This window comes from Arachis hypogaea, chromosome 2 (genome assembly GCF_003086295.3).
Source record: "Arachis hypogaea cultivar Tifrunner chromosome 2, arahy.Tifrunner.gnm2.J5K5, whole genome shotgun sequence".
Lineage (NCBI taxonomy): Eukaryota > Viridiplantae > Streptophyta > Magnoliopsida > Fabales > Fabaceae > Arachis > Arachis hypogaea.
Genome location: NC_092037.1, coordinates 13661552 through 13684490, shown reverse-complemented (window position 1 = coordinate 13684490; position 22939 = coordinate 13661552). Strand labels below are relative to the sequence as shown.

The 22939-nt window shown below is 31.5% G+C and overlaps 4 protein-coding genes across 4 annotated transcripts; 1 reads left to right on the top strand and 3 right to left on the bottom strand.

The window, feature by feature from the left end:
• Positions 1-77: 77 nt before the first annotated feature.
• LOC112738220 (autophagy-related protein 9) lies at positions 78-7134 on the bottom strand. The gene is made up of 10 exons (XM_025788569.3): positions 6654-7134; positions 4954-5594; positions 4531-4851; positions 3388-3610; positions 2794-2973; positions 2475-2681; positions 2291-2368; positions 2136-2206; positions 1924-2034; positions 78-1546 (listed from the first exon to the last, which is right to left on the bottom strand). Exons 2-10 carry the CDS (start codon positions 5526-5528, stop codon positions 691-693), a joined length of 2622 nt encoding a protein of 873 aa, XP_025644354.1. The 5' UTR covers positions 5529-5594; positions 6654-7134; the 3' UTR covers positions 78-690.
• LOC112721958 (uncharacterized) lies at positions 7111-14576 on the top strand. Its single transcript, XM_025772963.1, has 6 exons — positions 7111-7116; positions 10826-10907; positions 11174-11406; positions 12211-13461; positions 13543-14464; positions 14566-14576. The coding sequence occupies exons 1-6, from the start codon at positions 7111-7113 to the stop codon at positions 14574-14576; spliced, it is 2505 nt and encodes an 834-aa protein (XP_025628748.1).
• Positions 14577-16217: 1641 nt separating this feature from the next.
• LOC114924636 (uncharacterized) lies at positions 16218-19040 on the bottom strand. Its single transcript, XM_029289872.1, has 2 exons — positions 18300-19040; positions 16218-16232 (listed from the first exon to the last, which is right to left on the bottom strand). The coding sequence occupies exons 1-2, from the start codon at positions 19038-19040 to the stop codon at positions 16218-16220; spliced, it is 756 nt and encodes a 251-aa protein (XP_029145705.1).
• Positions 19041-19063: 23 nt separating this feature from the next.
• LOC112721948 (uncharacterized) lies at positions 19064-20557 on the bottom strand. The gene has a single exon (XM_025772954.1). The coding sequence runs from the start codon at positions 20555-20557 to the stop codon at positions 19064-19066; it is 1494 nt and encodes a 497-aa protein (XP_025628739.1).
• Between the last annotated feature and the right edge of the window lie 2382 nt (positions 20558-22939).

The window sequence follows — 22939 nt, the reverse complement described above, 5'->3', positions numbered from 1 at the left end:
TCGCCTTAGAATTAGAAGTATAAAAAGTTAAAAACAAACCCTTGTAGGTTCACTCTTGGTCCTTCCAAATCCAACACTGCAATACAATCTAATACAATCTAATTAATCTTCAAATTCCAATGAATCTATTTACATCAAAGAATATTGTTTCTAATTTGCATACTGGTAAACAAAGAAGGGCAATCATGACATGGAAAGGAACAAACCATAAGAACTTTGGATTTACAGTGCTTGGAAAGCAGAACCTCCCAAACAAACATTCCTCTATTTCAAAATAAACAAGATTAACACTCACATGCAATTGTATTCATGTAAAGTTGGTAGTCGAAAACTAATAAATAGACAAATTTGACTAAATTGTCATCTAACAGTTCTCGACTATCAAACTTCATACGAAAACAACTGTATGTAAGTTTTCACCAATAAATAAATGCCGCTTCGACTAAATTGTTATATTAATTGGTTTCTATTTTCATTTTCAAAATTTTGTCCAAGGAAAAATAAAAAACAAATGAAAACAATAAAATTATGTTTCCACTGTGATCTGGTTTTCCTTCACAAAATTTTGAAAAGAAGAAAAAATTCGATCGACCCGTAACGTATCCAAATACATTGATTTTTGCATGTCCTAATTTAGTCAAAACGACAATTATTTTGAAAGAGAGAACAATGAAATGACAAAGCCTTCACTCAAAAGCTTCTAGAAATGTTTGGATTTACAGTGTGATTTTCTGGAGGTGCGCTATAAATATCATCAAAATGAAGATTCATTGCTCCTGCTTCTAAGTCATCTATGAGTGCTGTTCTTGAGAGTTGGTGATTATAATCTCTCCAGTGCAAGTTTTGTTGTTCTTCTTCATCTTGACCCTCTGACCCTCTATCAGAAAATCTGTCATGGTAATTAAAAGCATTTTGGTGATTGAAATCCGGAGGCTCGAAGAAGCTTGTTTGACCCTGGCCGCCCTGCCCCTGACGGCTTCTAGCCCACCAATGGCTCCGTGTCGTTGGCAGCAGATTGTTCGCATTTCGATCCTCAATCAGGCTTTCCTTAAAGATGGGGGCTGAAGTAGAAGCCCCGAGATGAGAAGTGGCTCGATCGTCACAAAAGTCATTCAAGTAATGTTCGTAGCCAGGTTCGTTTTGTGTCGTGTTGGAAGCCATCCAATTTCCGGGATGATGCTCGGTTACTTCAAATGGATCGTCCGGAATATCCCTCGATGTTACGCCATGTGGTTGAGAAATATAGTACCAATCGAGAAGATAGGGATGGTTGTTTGGATTAGACTCGATTAGCCACAACGAACCTAAATGATTGCCGGTTGCAAACGGCATATCCCGGGACACAAACCTGTTTCTGTCTCCATTGCTTCCAAAGTTAGGGCTACATCTCCATGTTCTAGGAGGGGAATATATGTCCCTGTCTCCGTATCCATTTCCTTGTCCGTGTCCATGTCCATGTAACTTTTGTTCTCTGAAGGTTTTCAGATTTAACAAGACTTGCTTCCCTTCAGCATTTGGTTCCCATGAAGGGTAACTACTCTGAAAGCTGCAATGACACGGTTAAGTTTACGAATATTAATTTATGCAAGAATGAAAGTCGGTTTATCAAAACAGTCAAGGACTTTTCAGATAGAAGGGCAGCCCAGTGAACGAGCATCTCGCGTTAACAGTGTCCAGGGAAGGGCCGTATCCAAAGGGTGTAATGTACGCAGCCTAACTTGATAATCACATCAGTGATTGTTTCTACGACTTGAACCCGTGACCTTAAGGTCACACGGAGACAACTCAACAGTTGCTCCAAGGCTCCCCCTCACATAGAAGATGTATTGGAAATTTATCACATGGAATGTTTCCTAAAGTTAGATTCAAATTTATGTGAAATGCTTCTCAAATGCTTCTACATAAATTTGGTCATGAACATACCTCAAAAATGATTTCTCCATCTTGCCCTGAGAACTCCTCCGGCTGCGAGGCGCATTGTAAGGGGAACCATAACTACTGTTTCCATGCTCTTGAAAATTGAAGACGCTGAAACTGTGACAATAGCATACAACAAAACATAATTCATATTATCTTCCTAAGTCCAAAGAAGAGAGGATCCAAACCGAAAAAGAATAAATTTATAGTTAGCTAACCTGCAAACATGACCAACACCTTCGACATCCACAGTGAAGTCTTGAATGAACTGCAATATATCATCAACTCGCTGCAAATTGGAAAAAAAAAAGTTAATATATTATATATTACATGGCATAATTAGTAAATATGTCTAAATAAATACGACAATGACCTTCGGAACAACGAACAGAAGTAAGTATGGAGTGAGGAAAATTGAAGCCATCTCCTCGAGTAACATCATCCCAGTATACTGCATCACATAAGAAAAAGTATGGTATCATTAGAAGCGGCATTAAAACCTATGCAATAGTGTAAACAAAAAATAACATAGAAGGGTCGGTATAGCTAGAGAGTACCTGGAATAAGGTTTCGAACTCAATTCGAACCATTTCAGTACTTTCTTTGCCACGCCATCTCTTTGGCATATAATGTGTATGATGAACTACCATAGACATTGCTCCTTCGGGGTCTAAGACCAGAAGCTCATTCGAAATTGCAGCTCGGCTAATGGCAGTTATAGTTCCAAAAACAGCAGCATACCAAAACAAGTTCCGACCAAATATCTGCATTGTTTTTATGTTTTGAGATGAGATTAAACGTTAGGAAAGTTATTATTAATCACTGTCCTGGCATGTTTGTATCTTAGCATCAGCAAATGCAGAGAGTAATACTTACATGACCCTCGAGCAGAGACTCGTCCAGGAAAGCGATGATGATAAGGATTGCAGCAAAGCCACCGGATACAAAAGAGATGAATTTTGCAATGATGGATATGATAGGCGTAGGAAACTGCTTCAGATAATCGGAAGCATGTACTACACTGCTATTAATCCGATGCTTGAAGAAATGTTCCACCTATAACATGTATTATTGTTAATCTTGAGCACAAAAGCAAGAGAAAATACAAGGGAGATTATGACCAGAATCGTAACAAGAACCTATCACTACAAAGCTAGTGATAGCTGTACAGAATATGAATTCCAAACAAGTAATAATATATCATGAATGCAAGAGTGCAAATTTTTTACCATATTCAAAATGTATGCAATGACACACATGCCAAATCGAGAAAAATATCGTATTCCTATGAGTAATAGTCGATTACCATTCAATAAGGATTATTCTGTTCACCTTTGCTAGTACTATTTTATTTTATTTTATATTTTTGGTGACTAGCATAATTCTTTTATTTAAAGATACTAACATGGCTCTCATGCAAAAGGTAAAAGACCCAGGGAAAGGAAAGGCTCAAGAACATAATGATGATACCTCATTGAATTCCCTAAAGATCCACCTTGACAAATTTGACCATCTTCGAGATGAAGCTGTACTTGGGTGATTATAAAATTGTTCAGCATGCCTTAGGAAGAGATATACTAGCATGAATATGACAAGAAATGGAGAAAGGAAAAGCATTGCAAGCCCCACAACCGTAAGCCTCTTCCTTAATGTCCTTGGATTCGACACAAAATCCCTTCGGACGTAAAAGTTTCTGTGGAGAAAGCATGTTCAAAGAAGAAAACATTAATTAAAAATGAAATGATAAAATGAACACCCTCATATAAATCACTTAAATATATTGCCACATAAATGATATATTGATATAATGAAAATTATAACACGAACCATGAGTATCCAAAGCATTTTAGCTAAAGGGAATACGGTTTAACAGTTATTAAAATAGAATAGTGTCAAATAGGTTAGAGAAGTATCATTCAATTAGCACACAAACTTCAGGTCAAAGAGTTATTCATTTTCGGTTAGTGCATTAACCGAAAAAGGCCAATCTCTTTCTCTCTGTTTAGGCTCTACTGTCTATCATTCACAATTTTACTATTTTGACATTACAACAAAAAAACAAATTTCATTACTTGCCAAATTAAACATATAAATGTTAACCCCATTAAATTAAAAATTTAAGTATTCAACACATTTAATTGAAATATAAGGGTGCGTTTAGTTTGCGTTTTCATTTTCTATTTTCATTTTCAGTGTTATCTGTTTTCTGGATTTTGTGAATGAAAAAATGAAAACAGTGAAAACAATAAAATCCTATTTTCTATTTTCACCTCCTGTTTTCACTTTTTCTTTCACAAAATCCAGAAAACAGAGAACACTAAAAATGAAAACAGAAAATGAAAATGCAAACCAAACGCACCCTAAGAATGCAAAAGATAACCCTGTTAATGTGTAGTTTGTAAACAGCAATATATGGCATTTTACAGCTCTACATAAGGATTAAAAAAAAAGGATTTAAGGTTTTTGAGGGATTTGTTCAAGGCCATGTATTAACAAGTTGTGGTATCAATAGTTTCTTCGTGAGGACCCCTAATCTTCTGTTGTACACACACACAACTGACTGATATGGAATACACTGCTTATACAACAAAAGGATATGCATATAATATTTACCTATCAAACATGCTTTGCAGTATGCACCAATTCAAAGTCCACTCCAGGGTCTTGGTTAGTATTAGACGATGCTCTGTTCCATTTGGATCAGATTTCACTTTAGGACCAGCACCGGGGACCCATTGAGAGATTGGAAAAGCAAGCACACCCTTGTTAAGCATTCCAATCAAGTAGTTCTCCTTCCGCATCAACCTCATCACCATGTCATGAGCAGAAAGATCCTTTACGACACACAGCTGTCGTGAACTTTGCACCAGAACAACCTTTTCAATAATCGTAGCCCATGGCATGGTTTGAATTTCATTGTCGGTAACATGAAGACTACATAAAATCACAGTAATTAGGCAAAATTAGATATATTTCATTAATGCAAAAGTGATCACTTCCTTCAAATACATTTAACTGTTTATAGTTCATACTTACCTATCATAGTAAAACTGTCGGATTTCCAGAACATCCTTTAGTTGAGCAAAGAACCTCAAGAAGAAGAATATCCAATATGTAGAAAATATTCCTAGGTATCCAACAATGATAACTTTCGTCAGCGTTAGCGGGGTTAAAGGGTGTCTATTAAGAGCTTCTTTAGAAAGATCACAGGGCTTCATTCCGGATTCAACTGCATCCATCCCACATTTCGCATTACGGAGCCCATTCCAATCAACATATAACAAAAAGAAGCCTGAAAAGCATATGGTGAATCCTAGACTAAGAAGTTCAACAATCCACTTTGTAATGATGCACCAAAGCCCCTTTTCACAGTAGTAGCTGTAAAGCCTTTCAAAGAAGAGATCCAAATCAGCGATCGGTTCAACATTTAGGCTCTCGCCATTAAGAAGCCCTGAAGGGCTTTCACTGCCTGGACTCGGTAACCTTCTATAATCAGACAATTCGACCTCTGGTGGAACATCCTGAAGTAAACCTTCTGTTACTGATGATTTACCTTTATTTTTCCATTTGAAGATACTGAAAGAACTTGCATCTCTTTGTCTGCCAAACATTGTTCACAGACACGGAAGGCGGGCATAAACAGCCAGTCCATGCCCCAAATACCTAAATGGTAAATTCTACAAACAATACAAAATCAAAATTAGTGTCTTATCTTCCAGACCACAAAAATAGAAAATTACGAGATACTATGTCATAATTTAGCATTCTAAGCTACAAATTGAACAAGCATTACAAAAATTTATGAGTGTGGGCTGCTGCTAATACAGTTGTCCTATTCAGACACCCAACACAAGTTCAAAGAGCACAAAATAAATTAGTAACTCAAGAAAAATGGTAAAACTCCTTAAGGACTAAGCTGTTATATCATCAGCTTCAATCAGCTCCATAAAAGATATTGTCAATGGCATCTATGCTTACGAAAGAATGCATTTATCATAAACTACCTCAAAGCAATTTCCGCACTAGTATAACATATCTATGACAGCACATAACACAATGGACTGAATGTGCAGAAAAAAACCATAAAACATGGCACACGAATGTACGGCCCGAATGCATAGGATCATGTCCAAACTAATCGACAAGAAACAGATAAAGTTTCTGACCTCATCAGCCGAGGACATGCTACAAGAAGATTTGTCCTTTTTTCCCCATTTGGAAAGGCATTGGATATAGGAAGGATTATAAACCTTCTTGTCTTAGCATGAAACTAAAATCCCCGAATAAGTAATAGCTAAGCCTAAGTTACAGAGCATCAAAATTAAGCCAAATAATCCAATACAGTGGGGCGTTTAAGTGAGACACAGCATCAAAAGACAATGCATTGCATTTGCACATATCATGAATGATCACTACACAAAGGTACAAATTCTGTATACACCTTTAAACACTAGTAAGCAGAGCTAAACCAGTTAAAATAAATAAATAAAATAAAAGAGAACTAGTCTTGGCAGCAAAACATAATTCCACTAAACAAAAAACGCATAAAAAGCAATACTTGTGAAACGCAAGAAACAAAATAAAATTAACAATCTTCCTGAATCATTCGCAAACCCTTTATTCAGTATAACGTAAAACCACAGGAAACTAAGCAAAACATGAAAAGGCTGTGCTTTTGAGCAACCCCATGATTTAAAAAATGGAAATTTATGCATATAAAGAGGGAAAGAATTTACCTTGAACTAAGAAGAGGACATGGGGAAAGTGTTGTTGGATAAAAAGAATTTAGGGATACCCAAATAGGTAAATGAAATTGAAAGGCGGAAAAGGGCAGTGAAAGCTGAAGAATTGAAAGGATGAGACAAGTTTGGAAGGTGATTGAATGAAACCAAGCGGTGATTGAAGAAGACAAAGAAAGGAAAAAGAGAAGAAGAAGAGAAAGGGTTTTCTTTTTAATTTTGTTTCTTATGGTTGCGTGGAAGAAGAGGAAATTACTGTGTCAATCAAAAAAATGGAAAACATATTATAAAAAAAATTGATATTTGATATGATATGATTTTGATATAAGGTTTTAATTGAGTTTGGTTGTGAACAAGTTCTTCTCTTCAGCTTTCTAATTCTTGGCTTTGCAACGTAGTTGCGTTGGAAGGAGAGAGGAACAAGAACAACTAAAAACGACTAGGAAGCGTAACAATGAGGGTAATTCTTCTTTCTTTTTTTAATTATTTTTTCTTTAAAACTTTAAATATTATTTAATCTCATGACTTTTAAATATTTTCATTTTGAATTTAACTTTGTCCTTTGTAGTTTCAACTTTCAAATCCCAAAAAGAAAAAAAAATACTAAACTAATATAATTTGAGAGGAATACAATTTTATTATAAGAATTTAATTTTAATATATTATAAATATAAAATAAATTTACACGTATATTCAATCACATAATATAACATCGATAAAAATATTTTTTTAATAAAATAATTTTAAATTTGTATCTTCAAATATAAATTTTATGCAAAGATAATCACTTAAAAATAAAATATTATTTTGAGATGCAAATATTATTGCTAGAATTTAACTTCGTAGTTTCTAATCCAAAACTTTAAATATAATTTAATCCCATAACTTTTAAATATTTTAATTTTGAATTTAACAAATAGTTTCGAATTAAAAAACGATGTGTTTGAGATGAAAATCAGTTATTATTAGAGTTTTAATCTTGATTTATTATTATTCTAAAATAATTTTAAACGTATATTTAATTACTTAATATTATATCAATAAAAATAATTATTTTTTATAATCAATAAAAGAAACTATTTTTTATATTAATTCTGTCTAAAAAAATATAATTGAACAACGATATAAAATATTTTACAATTCAATGTATTAAAATTAAACTATTATTATTATGAAGGCAAATTTTTAAAAATGATATAATTTTTTTATTTATAATTATCAACTTCAACAATTTATTCATTTTAAAAATAAATCACAAAAGATATTTTTTAAATATTTTTACCTTTTTGTTTGAAAAAATGAAAAACTAACCAAATCAATAAATAAAAGGGCAAATCACCCATATAAACCATACATTAGATAAATTTACATGATTCAACCAAAGAAAAAACCATTATAAGGATCTACCAAGAGCATATTTTTATATAGTTCGAATTAGTATAATTCGAACTACACATCTACAGTAATTCGAATCAATCTAATTGAAATTACACACACAAATTCATATACTAGTTCGAATTGGATAGATTCAAACTAGTACCCGATATATTAACTCATAGTAATTCGAAACATGCTTATTTGAATTATGTAATATTTGCCAAAAGTATTAGAAAAAATACTATATAATATATAAAAATATACTACAAAAATATAAAAAAAAATTATAAATATTAGTTGAACGTAAATTCTATAGCATAAATCTAATCCATGCAATTATTTTAATACACCAACAATTATATCTATATGGAGTCAATGCTAAATCGAATTCAATTAGTTCGATAATACTAGTCTATGAAAAAAATTACATTTTATTAAGTTTAAAAAATTTTATTATGTGATAGGTTAGTAACGAGTACATTACAAAATTTTATAGTACTCATTGTAACAATGTTTAATTTAATAATTGTTATTAAAATTTTAGTTGTACTCATTATAAAATAAATAATTACAATATATAAATATAAAATGAATTGACCGATTTAAAAATAGGACAATCTAATAATATTAAAAACCATTTAATTTAAAAACGTAATTTAAAAAATAAATTCTTCACATACTTACATAATTATGAATTTATAATATGATAAATACTTCTCAAAAATCTATTCTAATGCTTAACTTCTAAATACTGAGTTATTTATTTAAATAGTTTAATTTTTATCTAACCTAATATAATAAAATATATTTAAACCTTATTATTATTATTATTATTATTATTATTATTATTATTATTATTATTATTATTATTTCATTGTAAATAATTTTATAAAATGTGAAATTTTGTTAAAAGATTTTATGAATACTAAAAATTTGTAAGTCAAATTATGTAAATTGATTTAAGATACTTTTTATAATACTTATGACATCTTTTAAGGAAGTTTTATAAAAAAAATTATTGTGATTATTTAGTTTGTAGCTAGTACAACTAAAAATTTAATAATAATTATTAAATTAAATATTATTACGATGAGTACTATAAAAGATTTGTAATGTACTCGTTACTAAACTATCACATGATAAAAAATTTTAAACTTTCTAAAATGCATTTTTTTTCGTACTATCGAACTAATTGAATTCGATTTAGTATTGGCTCCATATAGATATAATTGTTGGTGTATTAAAATAATTGCATGGATTAAAAAATTTATGCTATAGAATTCACGTTCAACTAATATTTATATTTTTTATATTTTTTGTAGTATATTTTTTTATATTATATAGTATTTTTTCTAATATTTTTGGCAAATATTTCACTAATATTTTCTCTAATATTTTTTGGCAAATATTCCATAATTTGAATCACAAATTACTATGAGCCAATACCCAATATATTAGGTACTAGTTCGAATCGGTCCAATTCAAACTAGTATGTGAGTTTGTGTATAATTCGAATCATCCTGATTCAAATTAGTGTGTGTAATGTGTGCGTGTATAATTCGAATCAATGTTCTCTAATTCGAATTACATAAAAATCGTGTATGTGATTGATTTATGTATCCATTTTCTTTTTGGCTGAATTGTGAAATTTTGCTGTACTATTGACTTATATGGGTGATTTGTTCTAAATAAAAATTCACATAGAAATATGAAAAAAAATTGAACCAAAACATGAACATAAATATAATTTTAGAAATTGCGTCACCAAATATATATTAAACCCAAATAAAATCACTTATTCACTTGAAAATAAAATATTTTTATAACACGGATATAAAATGATGATAAATTATGAGTAAATAAATTATTTTAATTTTTAATAGTTAAATTTAATTAAATTTTTTTATTTTTTTAACAGGTTTTTATTGTGTTAATAAATTATTAAACTAATTTATTTAAATTTAATTGCCAAAATAACTTGATCATATAGCATTACTGTAAAATTATTATGTTAAAATACTATAAAATCTCTCATATTTTTATCAAATAATAATTAATTATCTTAGAAATATTTTGAGAATTTATAACAGTATATTCTTAATAATTAAAATCACAAATACAATTTCCAACTATAAGAATAAAAAAAACAACAGTTAAGATTTTTTTTTAGAGATAAAACTAATTGGATGCGGATTATCAACAAAAGAAAAAATGATAACTATAAATTAGTTTATTCCAATAAATATTTTTTCTTTTTATTTATATCTGTTAGAGAATAAATTAGAATTAATTTAAATCAATTAGTATTATTTATATTTATATAAAATATCTGTGTATTAATAGTAGGATTGTATATTTTTATTACTTTGATCTTCTAACATTTATATATATCTCTATGTATTGTATCTTTCAACTCACTCAATAATACACTCTTCAGATTACTTATTTGTTTTTAACATGATATCAGAGTTATCGTATTCTCCTTGAGGTGGATAAGTTGATTTTCTTCTGGTGAAATTATCGTACTTTTCTTTAGTGTTATTTTTTTCCTTTTCTTTTGTCAGTGCTTTGATACTTTTCTTACCTTACCGATTAGCCTATACTCTCTGTCTTGTATCTTTTCGAATCTAATGAATCAAACACCATTGTCATCTGCTACTTAATTATTCTCATGGAGAAAATACATATTTTTTGTCACTTTTCGACAGGTCGTCATCCTCTGACATTTTACTATCACTTCGTAGTTTACCACATTTTGAAAGTTTTTGCGCAGTTTGCCATCCTTTTGGCAGTTTCTTCTACGTTTCCTTGCGACAGTTCCGTCTGCGCTTCATTTGACAGTTTCGTCTGCGCTTTCTTGTAGCAGTTCCATCTGTGTTTTCTAGCGGCAATTCTTCACTTTTTTTGCTACATCAAAGGCACCCTATTTCATGGCCTTTATTTTTCTACCCATTTATCTTTATCTCTTCAAGCGTAGAGATGTTGATTGGCCTTTATTGTTTGTTTTTTGGCCACGCACGCTCTCATTTCTTGGTGAGTTAAGAAGCAAACGTTCACTGCTCGATCAAGCACAGAAGCTGAATATTGTACTCTCATTGATACCACTGCTAAGGTTGTCTCGATTTGTTGGCTTCTTACAGATTTGGGTGCTCCTCAGTCATCCCCAACCGATATTTTTTGTGACAATTGCAGTGCTATTCAGATTACGCATAATGATGTATTTCATGAATATACCAAACACATTAAGATTGATTGTCACTTTGTCCGACAGTGTCTCCTTATTGATGCTATTCGCCTCGCCGCTGTTGAAATTCTGGATCAAACTGCTGATATCTTCACGAAAACTCATCATCATACTCGTTTTCAGACTCTAGTATCCAAACTCAAGATAGTATCCTTAGCTTCCACTTGAGTTCGAGGAGGGATATTAAAGAATAAATTTGAATCAATTTAGATCAATTAGTATCATTTATATTTATATAGAAGGAAAAGTCTAGGGGGCCAGCAATTTTATTGAATTTTGGCCAGCATGTAACCAGCAGAGGAAGGTGAGCCCAGGGACGGATACATGGCGGGGCAAGTAGAGGCCTGGGCCCCCCAACTTTAAAAAAAAATAGTAGTATAAACTAAAAGGCCCAACCTAAATAAAATATAATGGTTTTTAAATTTTTTTAAACTCCCAAATAACAAACACTCACATTACATGTGACATTCTCTTATGTTCCTTTTGAAAACGTTTTGTTTTCTCTTCTCTTGGAGCACGCTGCCGCTGCACACCCTTACATCTCGGCTTCGGTCTTCAAATCTTCAATCATAGCAATTGCCAATTAGCAAAGGTATTACTATTCTACTCATTCTACTCTTTATTTTTTTATATAATTGTATAAAATTATTAATTAATAAATTATATTTTTTAACTATAAAATAATATAATTTTATCTTTTTGTGATCACATAAATTATAGATAAATAGTTTATTTATTTTTAAGATTTATTCTTTTTTTATTGAAATTGATAATGACTTAGTAAAAAAATATTGTTATTGATGTTTAATTAATAAAAAATATTCAGTTTGTTTATTCATGTGAGTATATAATTATTTAATTTTTTTTTCAGGTAACAAAAAATTAGAATATTTTATGATGAGAAAGCAAAGTAAAATTGATGCAATTTTTAAGAGAAAAGTTACTGATGATGTTGGAGTTCAAACAAGTCGACCCTCTAATCTTGTTTCACAAGAAGTTCAAGTAAGTGAACTCTCTAATCTTACTCAAAATACACATCAACAAAAAGCCAAAGTTCCAAGATTAGAAAGAGATGTTGATATCTCTTTACTAGAAAGAGATCCAGGAAAGCGACGTCCAATTTGGCAGTATAATGTCAATGAACATGATAAAATTCGTAGAGCATACATAATAGCTGGGCCATACCAACCAACAAATATTAGCTATCCAGCTTCTGGTAATAACAATCACCGTCGATATTTTCAATCTTCTTGGTTTAAGAAATTTTCAAGTTGGTTAGAATATTCACCAGAAAAAGATGCTGCTTATTGTTTGCCTTGCTACTTGTTTGGTAAACATTATGGTGCTCGCAATGATGGAAAAAATGCATTTTCAGAGTTAGGATTTAGTAATTGGAAAAAAGTAAACAATGGAGTGAATTGTGCATTTGTATGTCATGAGGGTTCTATTCCTAATTCTCCCCATAATTTATGTGTGAAATCTTGTGATGATTTAATGGCTCAATCTAAGCATATAGACAAAGTTCTTGATAGGCATAGTGATGAAACTATTGTAAATAACCGCTTAAGGTTGAAGACATCTATTGATGCTATTCGATGGCTTGCATTTCAAGCATGTGCATTTAGAGGCGATGATGAAAGTCCTGGATCTTTGAATAGGGGAAATTTTATTGAGTTAATTAAGCTTTTGGATTCCTGTAATCAGAATGTTAATAATGTTGTTCTTGAAAATGCTCCTGGAAATACTCAATATATATCTCCTGGTGTTCAAAAAGATATATTACATATCTTTGCTAGAAAAGTGCGTGCAACAATTCGAGAAGAAATTGGTGATTCTAAATTTTGTATAATTATTGATGAAGCAAGAGATGAGTCAAAGCGAGAACAAATGTCTGTGGTTTTGAGATTTGTAGACAAGCACGGTTGTGTTCAAGAAAGATTTTTTGATCTTATATATGTTTCTGATACGTGTTCTTTGACATTGAAAACAGAAATTTCATCAGTTCTTTCTCGTCATAATCTTGATGTTCAAAATCTTAGGGGACAAGGGTATGATGGAGCTAGTAATATGCGTGGTGAATGGAATGGATTGCAAGCTCTATTTTTGAAAGATTGTCCTTTTGCTTATTACATTCATTGTCTTGCTCATCGATTACAATTAGCACTTGTTTCTACAGCCAAAGAAGTTTGCTATGTTCATCAATTCTTTTCAAAACTTGCACTAATTGTGAATGTTGTGACTGTTTCTCCTAAACGTTATGATTAGTTAAGGGTTGCTCAAGCAAATAATGTTGCAAACTTAATTGCCGATGATCAACTTGTGACAGGTAGTGGACTTAATCAAATTGGTACTTTGCAAAGAGCTGGAGATACTAGATGGGGGTCTCATTTGAATTCTGTACGTAGCTTGCTATGCATGTTTGATGCTACTTGTGAAGTTCTTGAAAAAAACACTGAAGAATGTAATTTCTCCACTCGTGGTGATGCTAGTGCTGCTTATGATGCTATCACATCCTTTGAATTTGTCTTTGTTTTGTATTTGATGAGAAATATTTTGGAAGTTAGTCATGATCTTTGTCAAGCTTTGCAACAAAAAAATCAAGACATATTGAATGCTTTAACTCTGGTTTCTACTACCAAGACTTTAATCCAACGAATGAGAGAATCAAGTTGGGAGGCTTTCATAAAAGAAGTTATATTGTTTTGTGAGAAACATGAAGTTGAAGTTCCTGATATGAATGCATTGCATATTCCTAGAAGAGGCCGAACTCGCAAAATTGTTGACCAAATTTCGGTGGAGCATCATTACCGTGTTAATTTATTTCTGGCTGTAATTGATACACAGTTGCAAGAGCTTAATGGAAGATTCAATGATAATATGGTGGAATTGCTTACTTTAAGTTCAACTTTAGATCCCAGAGATAATTATAAGTTCTTCAGTGTCAACAAAGTATGTGAATTAGTAGAACGATTTTATCCAGGTGACTTCAGTGACCAAGAGAAATTTCACATTAGAATGCAAGCTCAACATTATGAACTTGATGTTCCTAATCATGTTGAGTTAACTAACTTGTGCACAATTTCGGAGTTATGTCAAGGATTAACGAAGACAGGAAAGTCTTTAACATATCCTTTGATTGATCGTTTGATTCGCTTGGTATTAACTCTCCCTGTTTCAACTGCTACAAGTGAGAGATCTTTTTCAGCTATGAATATTGTGAAGAATAGACTCAGAAATAAAATGGAAGATGAATTTCTTGCTAATTGTCTTTTGATTTACATTGAGAAGAAGATTGCTGAAAGATTTGACACCGATTCTATTATCGATGAATTTTATGATATGAAGAATCGACGTGTACCACTTCGTTAGTAAAAGTATGCTTATTTTGTTTGTACTTTAAATATATATTCTCTATCGGTATATTTTTGTAATCCATCTTACATTATAATTTATTTGCATATTTCTTTAATATTATATATGTTATTGGCCCCCCCACGTTAACATTTCTGGATCCGTCCCTGGGTGAGCCATTGGATGAAATCTTACACCAATCTCACACCATCAAATCATTATTGATGGCTAGTTGATGGCTAACAATCACGAAAATTGCTGGCCCCCTAGCATTACTCAATATAGAATATCTATATATTAATTGTAAAATTATATACTTTTATTATTTTAATTCTTCTAATACCTATATACACTCTTTAAATTACTCACTTTCAACTCACTCAATAATACACTCTTTAAATTACTCACTTATTTCTAACAATGACTAAAATCTTGCATTTTTTAAATGCAATTCCCACCTGGAGCCTTTTGAGGAGGGTGTTGGTTTTGAACTTATTTGGAATATGAGTAATTGAGTACTTTATCTTAGACATAGAAATAGATGAATTCAGCTCTGTCCCTCCTATTTGTGATCTCTCTAACTCTTTTGTGTTGTCTTTTCATCTTTCATTATTATGATCTTTGAACCAAATCTTTACCTCTTTGTATTCTTCTTAGTGTTGAAATTCATACATTTATCTATTATCTATTATATATTATTAATTTTATAATTAAATTGCGTCACATATCATTTTTCATTATAATTAAAATTATTTTTTTTTAAATTAAAGAATTTTTTTCTTTCTCTCTAATATCTCTCTCATTTTTTCACCTATTCTATCTCTTTTATACATTATCAATGATTAATTATAAATTTGACAATCAAAATATGTAATATAATATTCTCTAATTACAAGTAAAATTAAAATATAACTATATTATATTATTATTTATTAATTTAACAACCAAAATATATCACACAATATTTTCTCATTAAAATTGAGATGAAATATTTTCTTCTAAAATAAGAAATTTCATTCATCCATCTTCTTATCTACCTTTATCTCCTTCCAAAATATTCACAAGATATTTTGTTATTACAATTAAAATATTAAAATATTTTCCTCCAAAATTAACAAACCCTATATATCTCTCCTTCTTCTTTTTTTATCTTTCTCTTTTTTCTCTCATTTTTTATATATCTCTATCTTTTTAATTTATAAAAAATAAAATTAATAAAACAATATAATTAAAAATATCCAATAATATTACTAACATAAAATATATATTATTATTATATACATATTTTTTTAGTTTTTATTAAATTTTAAATTTTATTATTTATATTTGTAATCTATATTTTCACGTCTCTTTCTTCAAATATTTAGTACGTATAATTTGGAGAGAATACTAATGTTGTGATTAATAATTTGAATTAAAATTTAATTATTTAAAAAATTAATTTTGAATTAAAGGAGGAGGGTTGTGTTAGGTCTTCGCCAACCAACATAAAAATATAGCCAAACCCCTATGACATGAATCAAAGATATTATTGCGCTAGAGCTAGGTTGTTGCCCGGAAGCAACGCGCCGTATGGCTCGAGTACGGTGTCAAAGCAAGAGCCGCTGCATCAGTGCCCGGATGTAATGTTAAATGAGCAAGGGTTCTCGCATTTTTGTGAACGGACGATGGTAAATAAGCTAGTTCACAAAGTAAAAGGTAAAGGTCGAAGCGACAGAAGATTGAGATTTGGGACATGGAACATAGGCACTCTAACAGGAAAGTCCATGGAGGTGGTGGACACCATGACAATGAGGAAGATTAACATTATGTGCCTACAAGAAACGAAATGGGTTGGTGCAAAGGCTAGGGAGTTGGGATACTTTTGGTTTCAAACTTTGGTATACAGGAAAGGTGAAGAATAGGAATGGGGTTGGAATAATTGTGGATAAGAAGTGGAAGAAGGACGTAGTGGATGTCAAGAGGGTGGGAGATCGGATCATCTCTATCAAACTTGTGGTGGAGGGAGGTGTTTTCCATGTGATTAGCGTCTATGCACCACAAGTGGGTTCGGACGAACAACACAAGATAAGGTTTTGGGAGGATCTAGAGAGTTTGGTTCAAGGCATACCTTTGGGAGATAAGATTTTCTTAGGAGGAGATTTAAATGGCCATATTGGGAGAGAAGTGACTGGATATGGGAGTATTCACGGAGGCCATGGTTTTGGGGTGATCAATGCCGAGGGTAAAACTATTTTGGAATTTTCCTCAACATTTGATATTCTCATCGCAAATACATGTTTTAAAAAGAGAGACGAACATCTTATAACCTATAAGAGTGACATGACAAGCTCTCAAATCGACTTCTTCTTGTTGAGGAGAGTCGACCGGAAATTTTGCATTAACTGTAAAATTATCCCGGGAGAGAGTTTGACAACACAACATAGGGTGCTCATCATGAATTTTCGTGTTGAGCAAAAGTTGAGAAAAAGATATCATACGAAAAACCCAAGGACGAGGTGGTGGCGGATGAAAGGTGAGGAACAAAGAAGCTTCCTAAGACGGGTAGAAGAAGAGGCAAAGTGGGATGGGAATGGAAGCGCGGAAGAGATGTGGAGGGAGATGGCAGAAGTTATTAGAAGAATAGCAAAAGAAAGTTTTGGTGAATCTAAAGGAATAGGACCAAGAGACAAGGAGCCCTGGTGGTAGAATGCGAGTATACAAGAAAAGATAAAGATAAAAAGGGAATGCTTTAAAGAGTGATCTTTATGTCGCAATGCAGATAATTGGGAAAAATATAAGGCGGCTAAGAAAGAGACAAAAGTGGCTGTAAGTGAAGCAAAAACAAGAGCATATGAGGGTCTCTACCAGTCTTTGGGCACGAAAGAAGGAGAAAAAGGTATATATAGAATCGCAAAGAGCCGGGAAAGAAGAACGTGAGATTTGGATCAGGTTAAGTGCATAAAAGATAAGGATGGAGAGGTGTTGGCTCAAGAGGAGAAGATTAATGAAAGGTGGAAGAGCTACTTCTACGAGTTATTTAATGAGGGACAGAAGACTCTTCCGAGCCTTGGTCGATTATGCACAAGGGAAGAAGATCAAAACTTTGACTACTATTGAAGGATTCGAGACTTCGAGGTAAAAGAGGCTCTAAAGCAGATGAAAAATGGCAGGGCAGTAGGACCTGATAATATCTCGATTGAGGTTTGGAAGGGTCTTAGAGAAAAAAGGTATCAACTGGTTAACCAAGCTTTTTAATGAGATTTTAAGGTCAAAGAAGATGCCTGATGAGTGGAGAAAGAGCACCTTGGTACCTATCTACAAGCAGGGACGGATCCAGAAATGTTAACGTGAGGGGGGGCCAATAACATATATAATATTAAAGAAATATTCAAATAAATTATAATGTAAGATGGATTACAAAAATATACCGATAGAGAATATATATTTAAAGTACAAACAAAATAAGCATACTTTTACTAACGAAGTGGTACACGTCGATTCTTCATATCATAAAATTCATCGATAATAGAATCGGTGTCAAATCTTTCAGCAATCTTCTTCTCAATGTAAATCAAAAGACAATTAGCAAGAAATTCATCTTTCATTTTATTTCTGAGTCTATTCTTCACAATATTCATAGCTGAAAAAGATCTCTCAGTTGTAGCAGTTGAAACAGGGAGAGTTAATACCAAGCGAATCAAACGATCAATCAAAGGATATGTTAAAGACTTTCCTGTCTTCGTTAATCCTTGACATAACTCCGAAATTGTGCACAAGTTAGTTAACTCAACATGATTAGGAACATCAAGTTCATAATGTTGAGCTTGCATTCTAATGTGAAATTTCTCTTGGTCACTGAAGTCACCTGGATAAAATCGTTCTACTAATTCACATACTTTGTTGACACTGAAGAACTTATAATTATCTCTGGGATCTAAAGTTGAACTTAAAGTAAGCAATTCCACCATATTATCATTGAATCTTCCATTAAGCTCTTGCAACTGTGTATCAATTACAGCCAGAAATAAATTAACACGGTAATGATGCTCCACCAAAATTTGGTCAACAATTTTGCGAGTTCGGCCTCTTCTAGGAATATGCAATGCATTCATATCAGGAACTTCAACTTCATGTTTCTCACAAAACAATATAACTTCTTTTATGAAAGCCTCCCAACTTGATTCTCTCATTCGTTGGATTAAAGTCTTGGTAGTAGAAACCAGAGTTAAAGCATTCAATATGTCTTGATTTTTTCGTTGCAAAGCTTGACAAAGATCATGACTAACTTCCAAAATATTTCTCATCAAATGCAAAACAAAGACAAATTCAAAGGATGTGATAGCATCATAAGCAGCACTAGCATCACCACGAGTGGAGAAATTACCTTCTTCAGTGCTTTTTTCAAGAACTTCACAAGTAGCATCAAACATGCATAGCAAGCTACGTACAGAATTCAAATGAGACCCCATCTAGTATCTCCAGCTCTTTGCAAAGTACCAATTTGATTAAGTCCACTACCTATCACAAGTTGATCATCGGCAATTAAGTTTGCAACATTATTTGCTTGAACAACCCTTAACTGATCATGACGTTTAGGAGAAACAGTCACAACATTCACAATTAGTGCAAGTTTTGAAAAGAATTGATGAACATAGCAAACTTCTTTGGCTGCAGAAACAAGTGCTAATTGTAATCGATGAGCAAGACAATGAATGTAATAAGCAAAAGGACAATCTTTCAAAAATAGAGCTTGCAATCCATTCCATTCACCACGCATATTACTAGCTCCATCATACCCTTGTCCCCTAAGATTTTGAACATCAAGATTATGACGAGAAAGAACTGATGAAATTTCTGTTTTCAATGTCAAAGAACACGTATCAGAAACATGTATAAGATCAAAAAATCTTTCTTGAACACAACCGTGCTTGTCTACAAATCTCAAAACCACAGACATTTGTTCTCGCTTTGACTCATCTCTTGCTTCATCAATAATTATACAAAATTTAGAATCACCAATTTCTTCTCGAATTGTTGCACGCACTTTTCTAGCAAAGATATGTAATATATCTTTTTGAACACCAGGAGATATATATTGAGCATTTCCAGGAGCATTTTCAAGAACAACATTATTAACATTCTGATTACAGGAAGCCAAAAGCTTAATTAACTCAATAAAATTTCCCCTATTCAAAGATCCAGGACTTTCATCATCGCCTCTAAATGCACATGCTTGAAATGCAAGCCATCGAATAGCATCAATAGATGTCTTCAACCTTAAGCGGTTATTTACAATAGTTTCATCACTATCCCTATCAAGAACTTTGTCTATATGCTTAAATTGAGTCATTAAATCATCACAAGATTTCACACATAAATTATGGGGAGAATTAGGAATAGAACCCTCATGACATACAAATGCACAATTCACTCCATTGTTTACTTTTTTCCAATTACTAAATCCTAACTCTGAAAATGCATTTTTTCCATCATTGCGAGCACCATAATGTTTACCAAACAAGTAGCAAGGCAAACAATAAGCAGCATCTTTTTCTGGTGAATATTCTAACCAACTTGAAAATTTCTTAAACCAAGAAGATTGAAAATATCGACGGTGATTGTTATTACCAGAAGCTGGATAGCTAATATTTGTTGGTTGGTATGGCCCAGCTATTATGTATGCTCTACGAATTTTATCACGTTCATTGACATTATACTGCCAAATTGGACGTCGCTTTCCTGGATCCCTTTCTAGTAAAGAGATATCAACATCTCTTTCTAATCTTGGAACTTTGGCTTTTTGTTTATGTGTATTTTGAGTAAGATTAGAGAATTCACTTACTTGAACTTCTTGTGAAACAAGATTAGAGGGTTGACTTGTTTGAACTCCAACATCATCAGTAACTTTTCTCTTAAAAATTGCATCAATTGTACTTTGCTTTCTCATCATAAAATATTCTAATTTTTTGTTACCTGAAAAAAAAAATTAAATAATTATATACTCACATGAATAAACAAACTGAATATTTTTTATTAATTAAACATCAATAACAATATTTTTTTACTAAGTCATTATCAATTTCAATAAAAAAAGAATAAATCTTAAAAATAAATAAACTATTTATCTATAATTTATGTGATCACAAAAAGATAAAATTATATTATTTTATAGTTAAAAAATATAATTTATTAATTAATAATTTTATACAATTATATAAAAAAAATAAAGAGTAGAATGAGTAGAATAGTAATACCTTTGCTAATTGGCAATTGCTATGATTGAAGATTTGAAGACCGAAGCCGAGATGTAAGGGTGTGCAGCGGCAGCGTGCTCCAAGAGAAGAGAAAACAAAACGTTTTCAAAAGGAACATAAGAGAATGTCACATGTAATGTGAGTGTTTGTTATTTGGGAGTTTAAAAAAATTTAAAAACCATTATATTTTATTTAGGTTGGGCCTTTTAGTTTATACTACTATTTTTTTTTTAAAGTTGGGGGGGGCCAGGCCTCTACTTGCCCCCCATGTATCCGTCCCTGGCTCCCGTCATATTGTTGCTGAGTCCATCACCGCCTACCTATTCACAACTCCCATCTTCTTTCACAGCCAGGAACGGACCCACGTTTAATACAGAGGGGACATTTGCCCCACAATTTTTTTAAAAAAAAAGAATTAATACTTATATACATATATACCACTTATTATATTATATTTATCTCAAAATAAAATATAAATAGTTCTTTTGTATTTTATGTTAAAAAATATTTTGTTAAACTTAACACATAATAATAATAATTATATTGTTAAATTTGATTTAGTATGAAAAATAAATAAATACACTCAAAAATAGTGATAGTTAATTATATTGTATTAGTTAATTAATTAATAGTTAAGTTAAAACTTAGTTTTCTAATTAAATACAACTTAAATTATTAGTAATTTTTTAAAAATTATTTAAGATAAAAAATATATTATCTATGTATTAATATACTATAATTATTTTGGTTAAAAAATTTATTTATACTATAAAAATTATAATAAGTAGATTTTATAATTAAATATAAGATAATAAAAAGTAAAATAATTGTTTAAAAATATATATAAAAAAATAATATTTAATCATGTTAAAAATAAAAAAAAGTCCTTATAAATATTTTTTATTATTTTAAATATTATACTATGTGTATGAAGTTATATTTTTATTATTTTAAATATTATAATAATAATTGTATGTATATTTCTAGTTCTTATCAATATGTATTAGATAGTTCTAATTTTAAATTTTGAATATATCTAAACCAATTTAGATTGGTCAAGTGATCAACTTAGTCGTCCGCTTAAGTAAGTATATTGAGGGTTCGAATTCTGTCTCATATGTATAGCAACTTGTTGCCGGCCAATTGTAGATTCTTAAATGGAATTCAAATTCATGACGGATTAGTCCTTAACTTGTTGAGTATCGTGGAAAGCAAAAAAATATCTATACCTAAATTTTATTATATTTTTGTCCCCATTAGTAAATTTTTCTGGGTCCGTCACAGTTCATAGCTTATGTCATCATCGCTGCTCATTTCGTTACCGTCGCTGTTGAGCCCGTCGCCACCTTTCCCCTGTCGAGTCCCTTTTCTCTAGGTAAATTTTTCCTTCTCTCTCTCCCTCCCTCTCTCTCTCTCCTTCTCCCTTTCATTGTGAGTCTGTTAAATTCTTCTGTTCTTCTTCCACGGACTCATCACTTAGTCGCCTTCGCTATGAGCCCAAACGTTGCCGTTGCAGTTTCATCTGAGTCTGTCACCGAATAAAATAGAAATTTTATTCAAGTTAAAAATAGACATGTATGAAATCATTTTTGCATGTAATTTTTGAATTTTCTCATCCAAATTTGATCTATGTGGTTGAGTATTTTAGTATGGGATCATCATGGTTTTGTTGTGACACTAATGTGATAAAAGTTTCGGTAATTTCATAACTAATATATGAGATAGACCAGATTATTAAAGTAATAAGAGAAATAACATTCAGATTTACGTGTAAAATTTATAAGAGGTTATCTAAAAAAAAATATATATTTATAATGGTTTTTTATTTAAATAAATTATTTGCTCTCCAATTTTACCTGAATCCCCTAAATGGTTTTCTTGAATGTGAATCCCTAAACCATATAATATATAAATTGTCCTAAGCTGGTGTGTTTTAATTAATATATAAATCATTGTACCCTAGGACGATTTATGCATGAATTGCATTGGTGAATAAGGCATAAATCGTCCCACCCTATTGTGTATTAGAAGTTACACATAAATCGTCCTAGGGTAGTATGAGTAATACGTTTTTA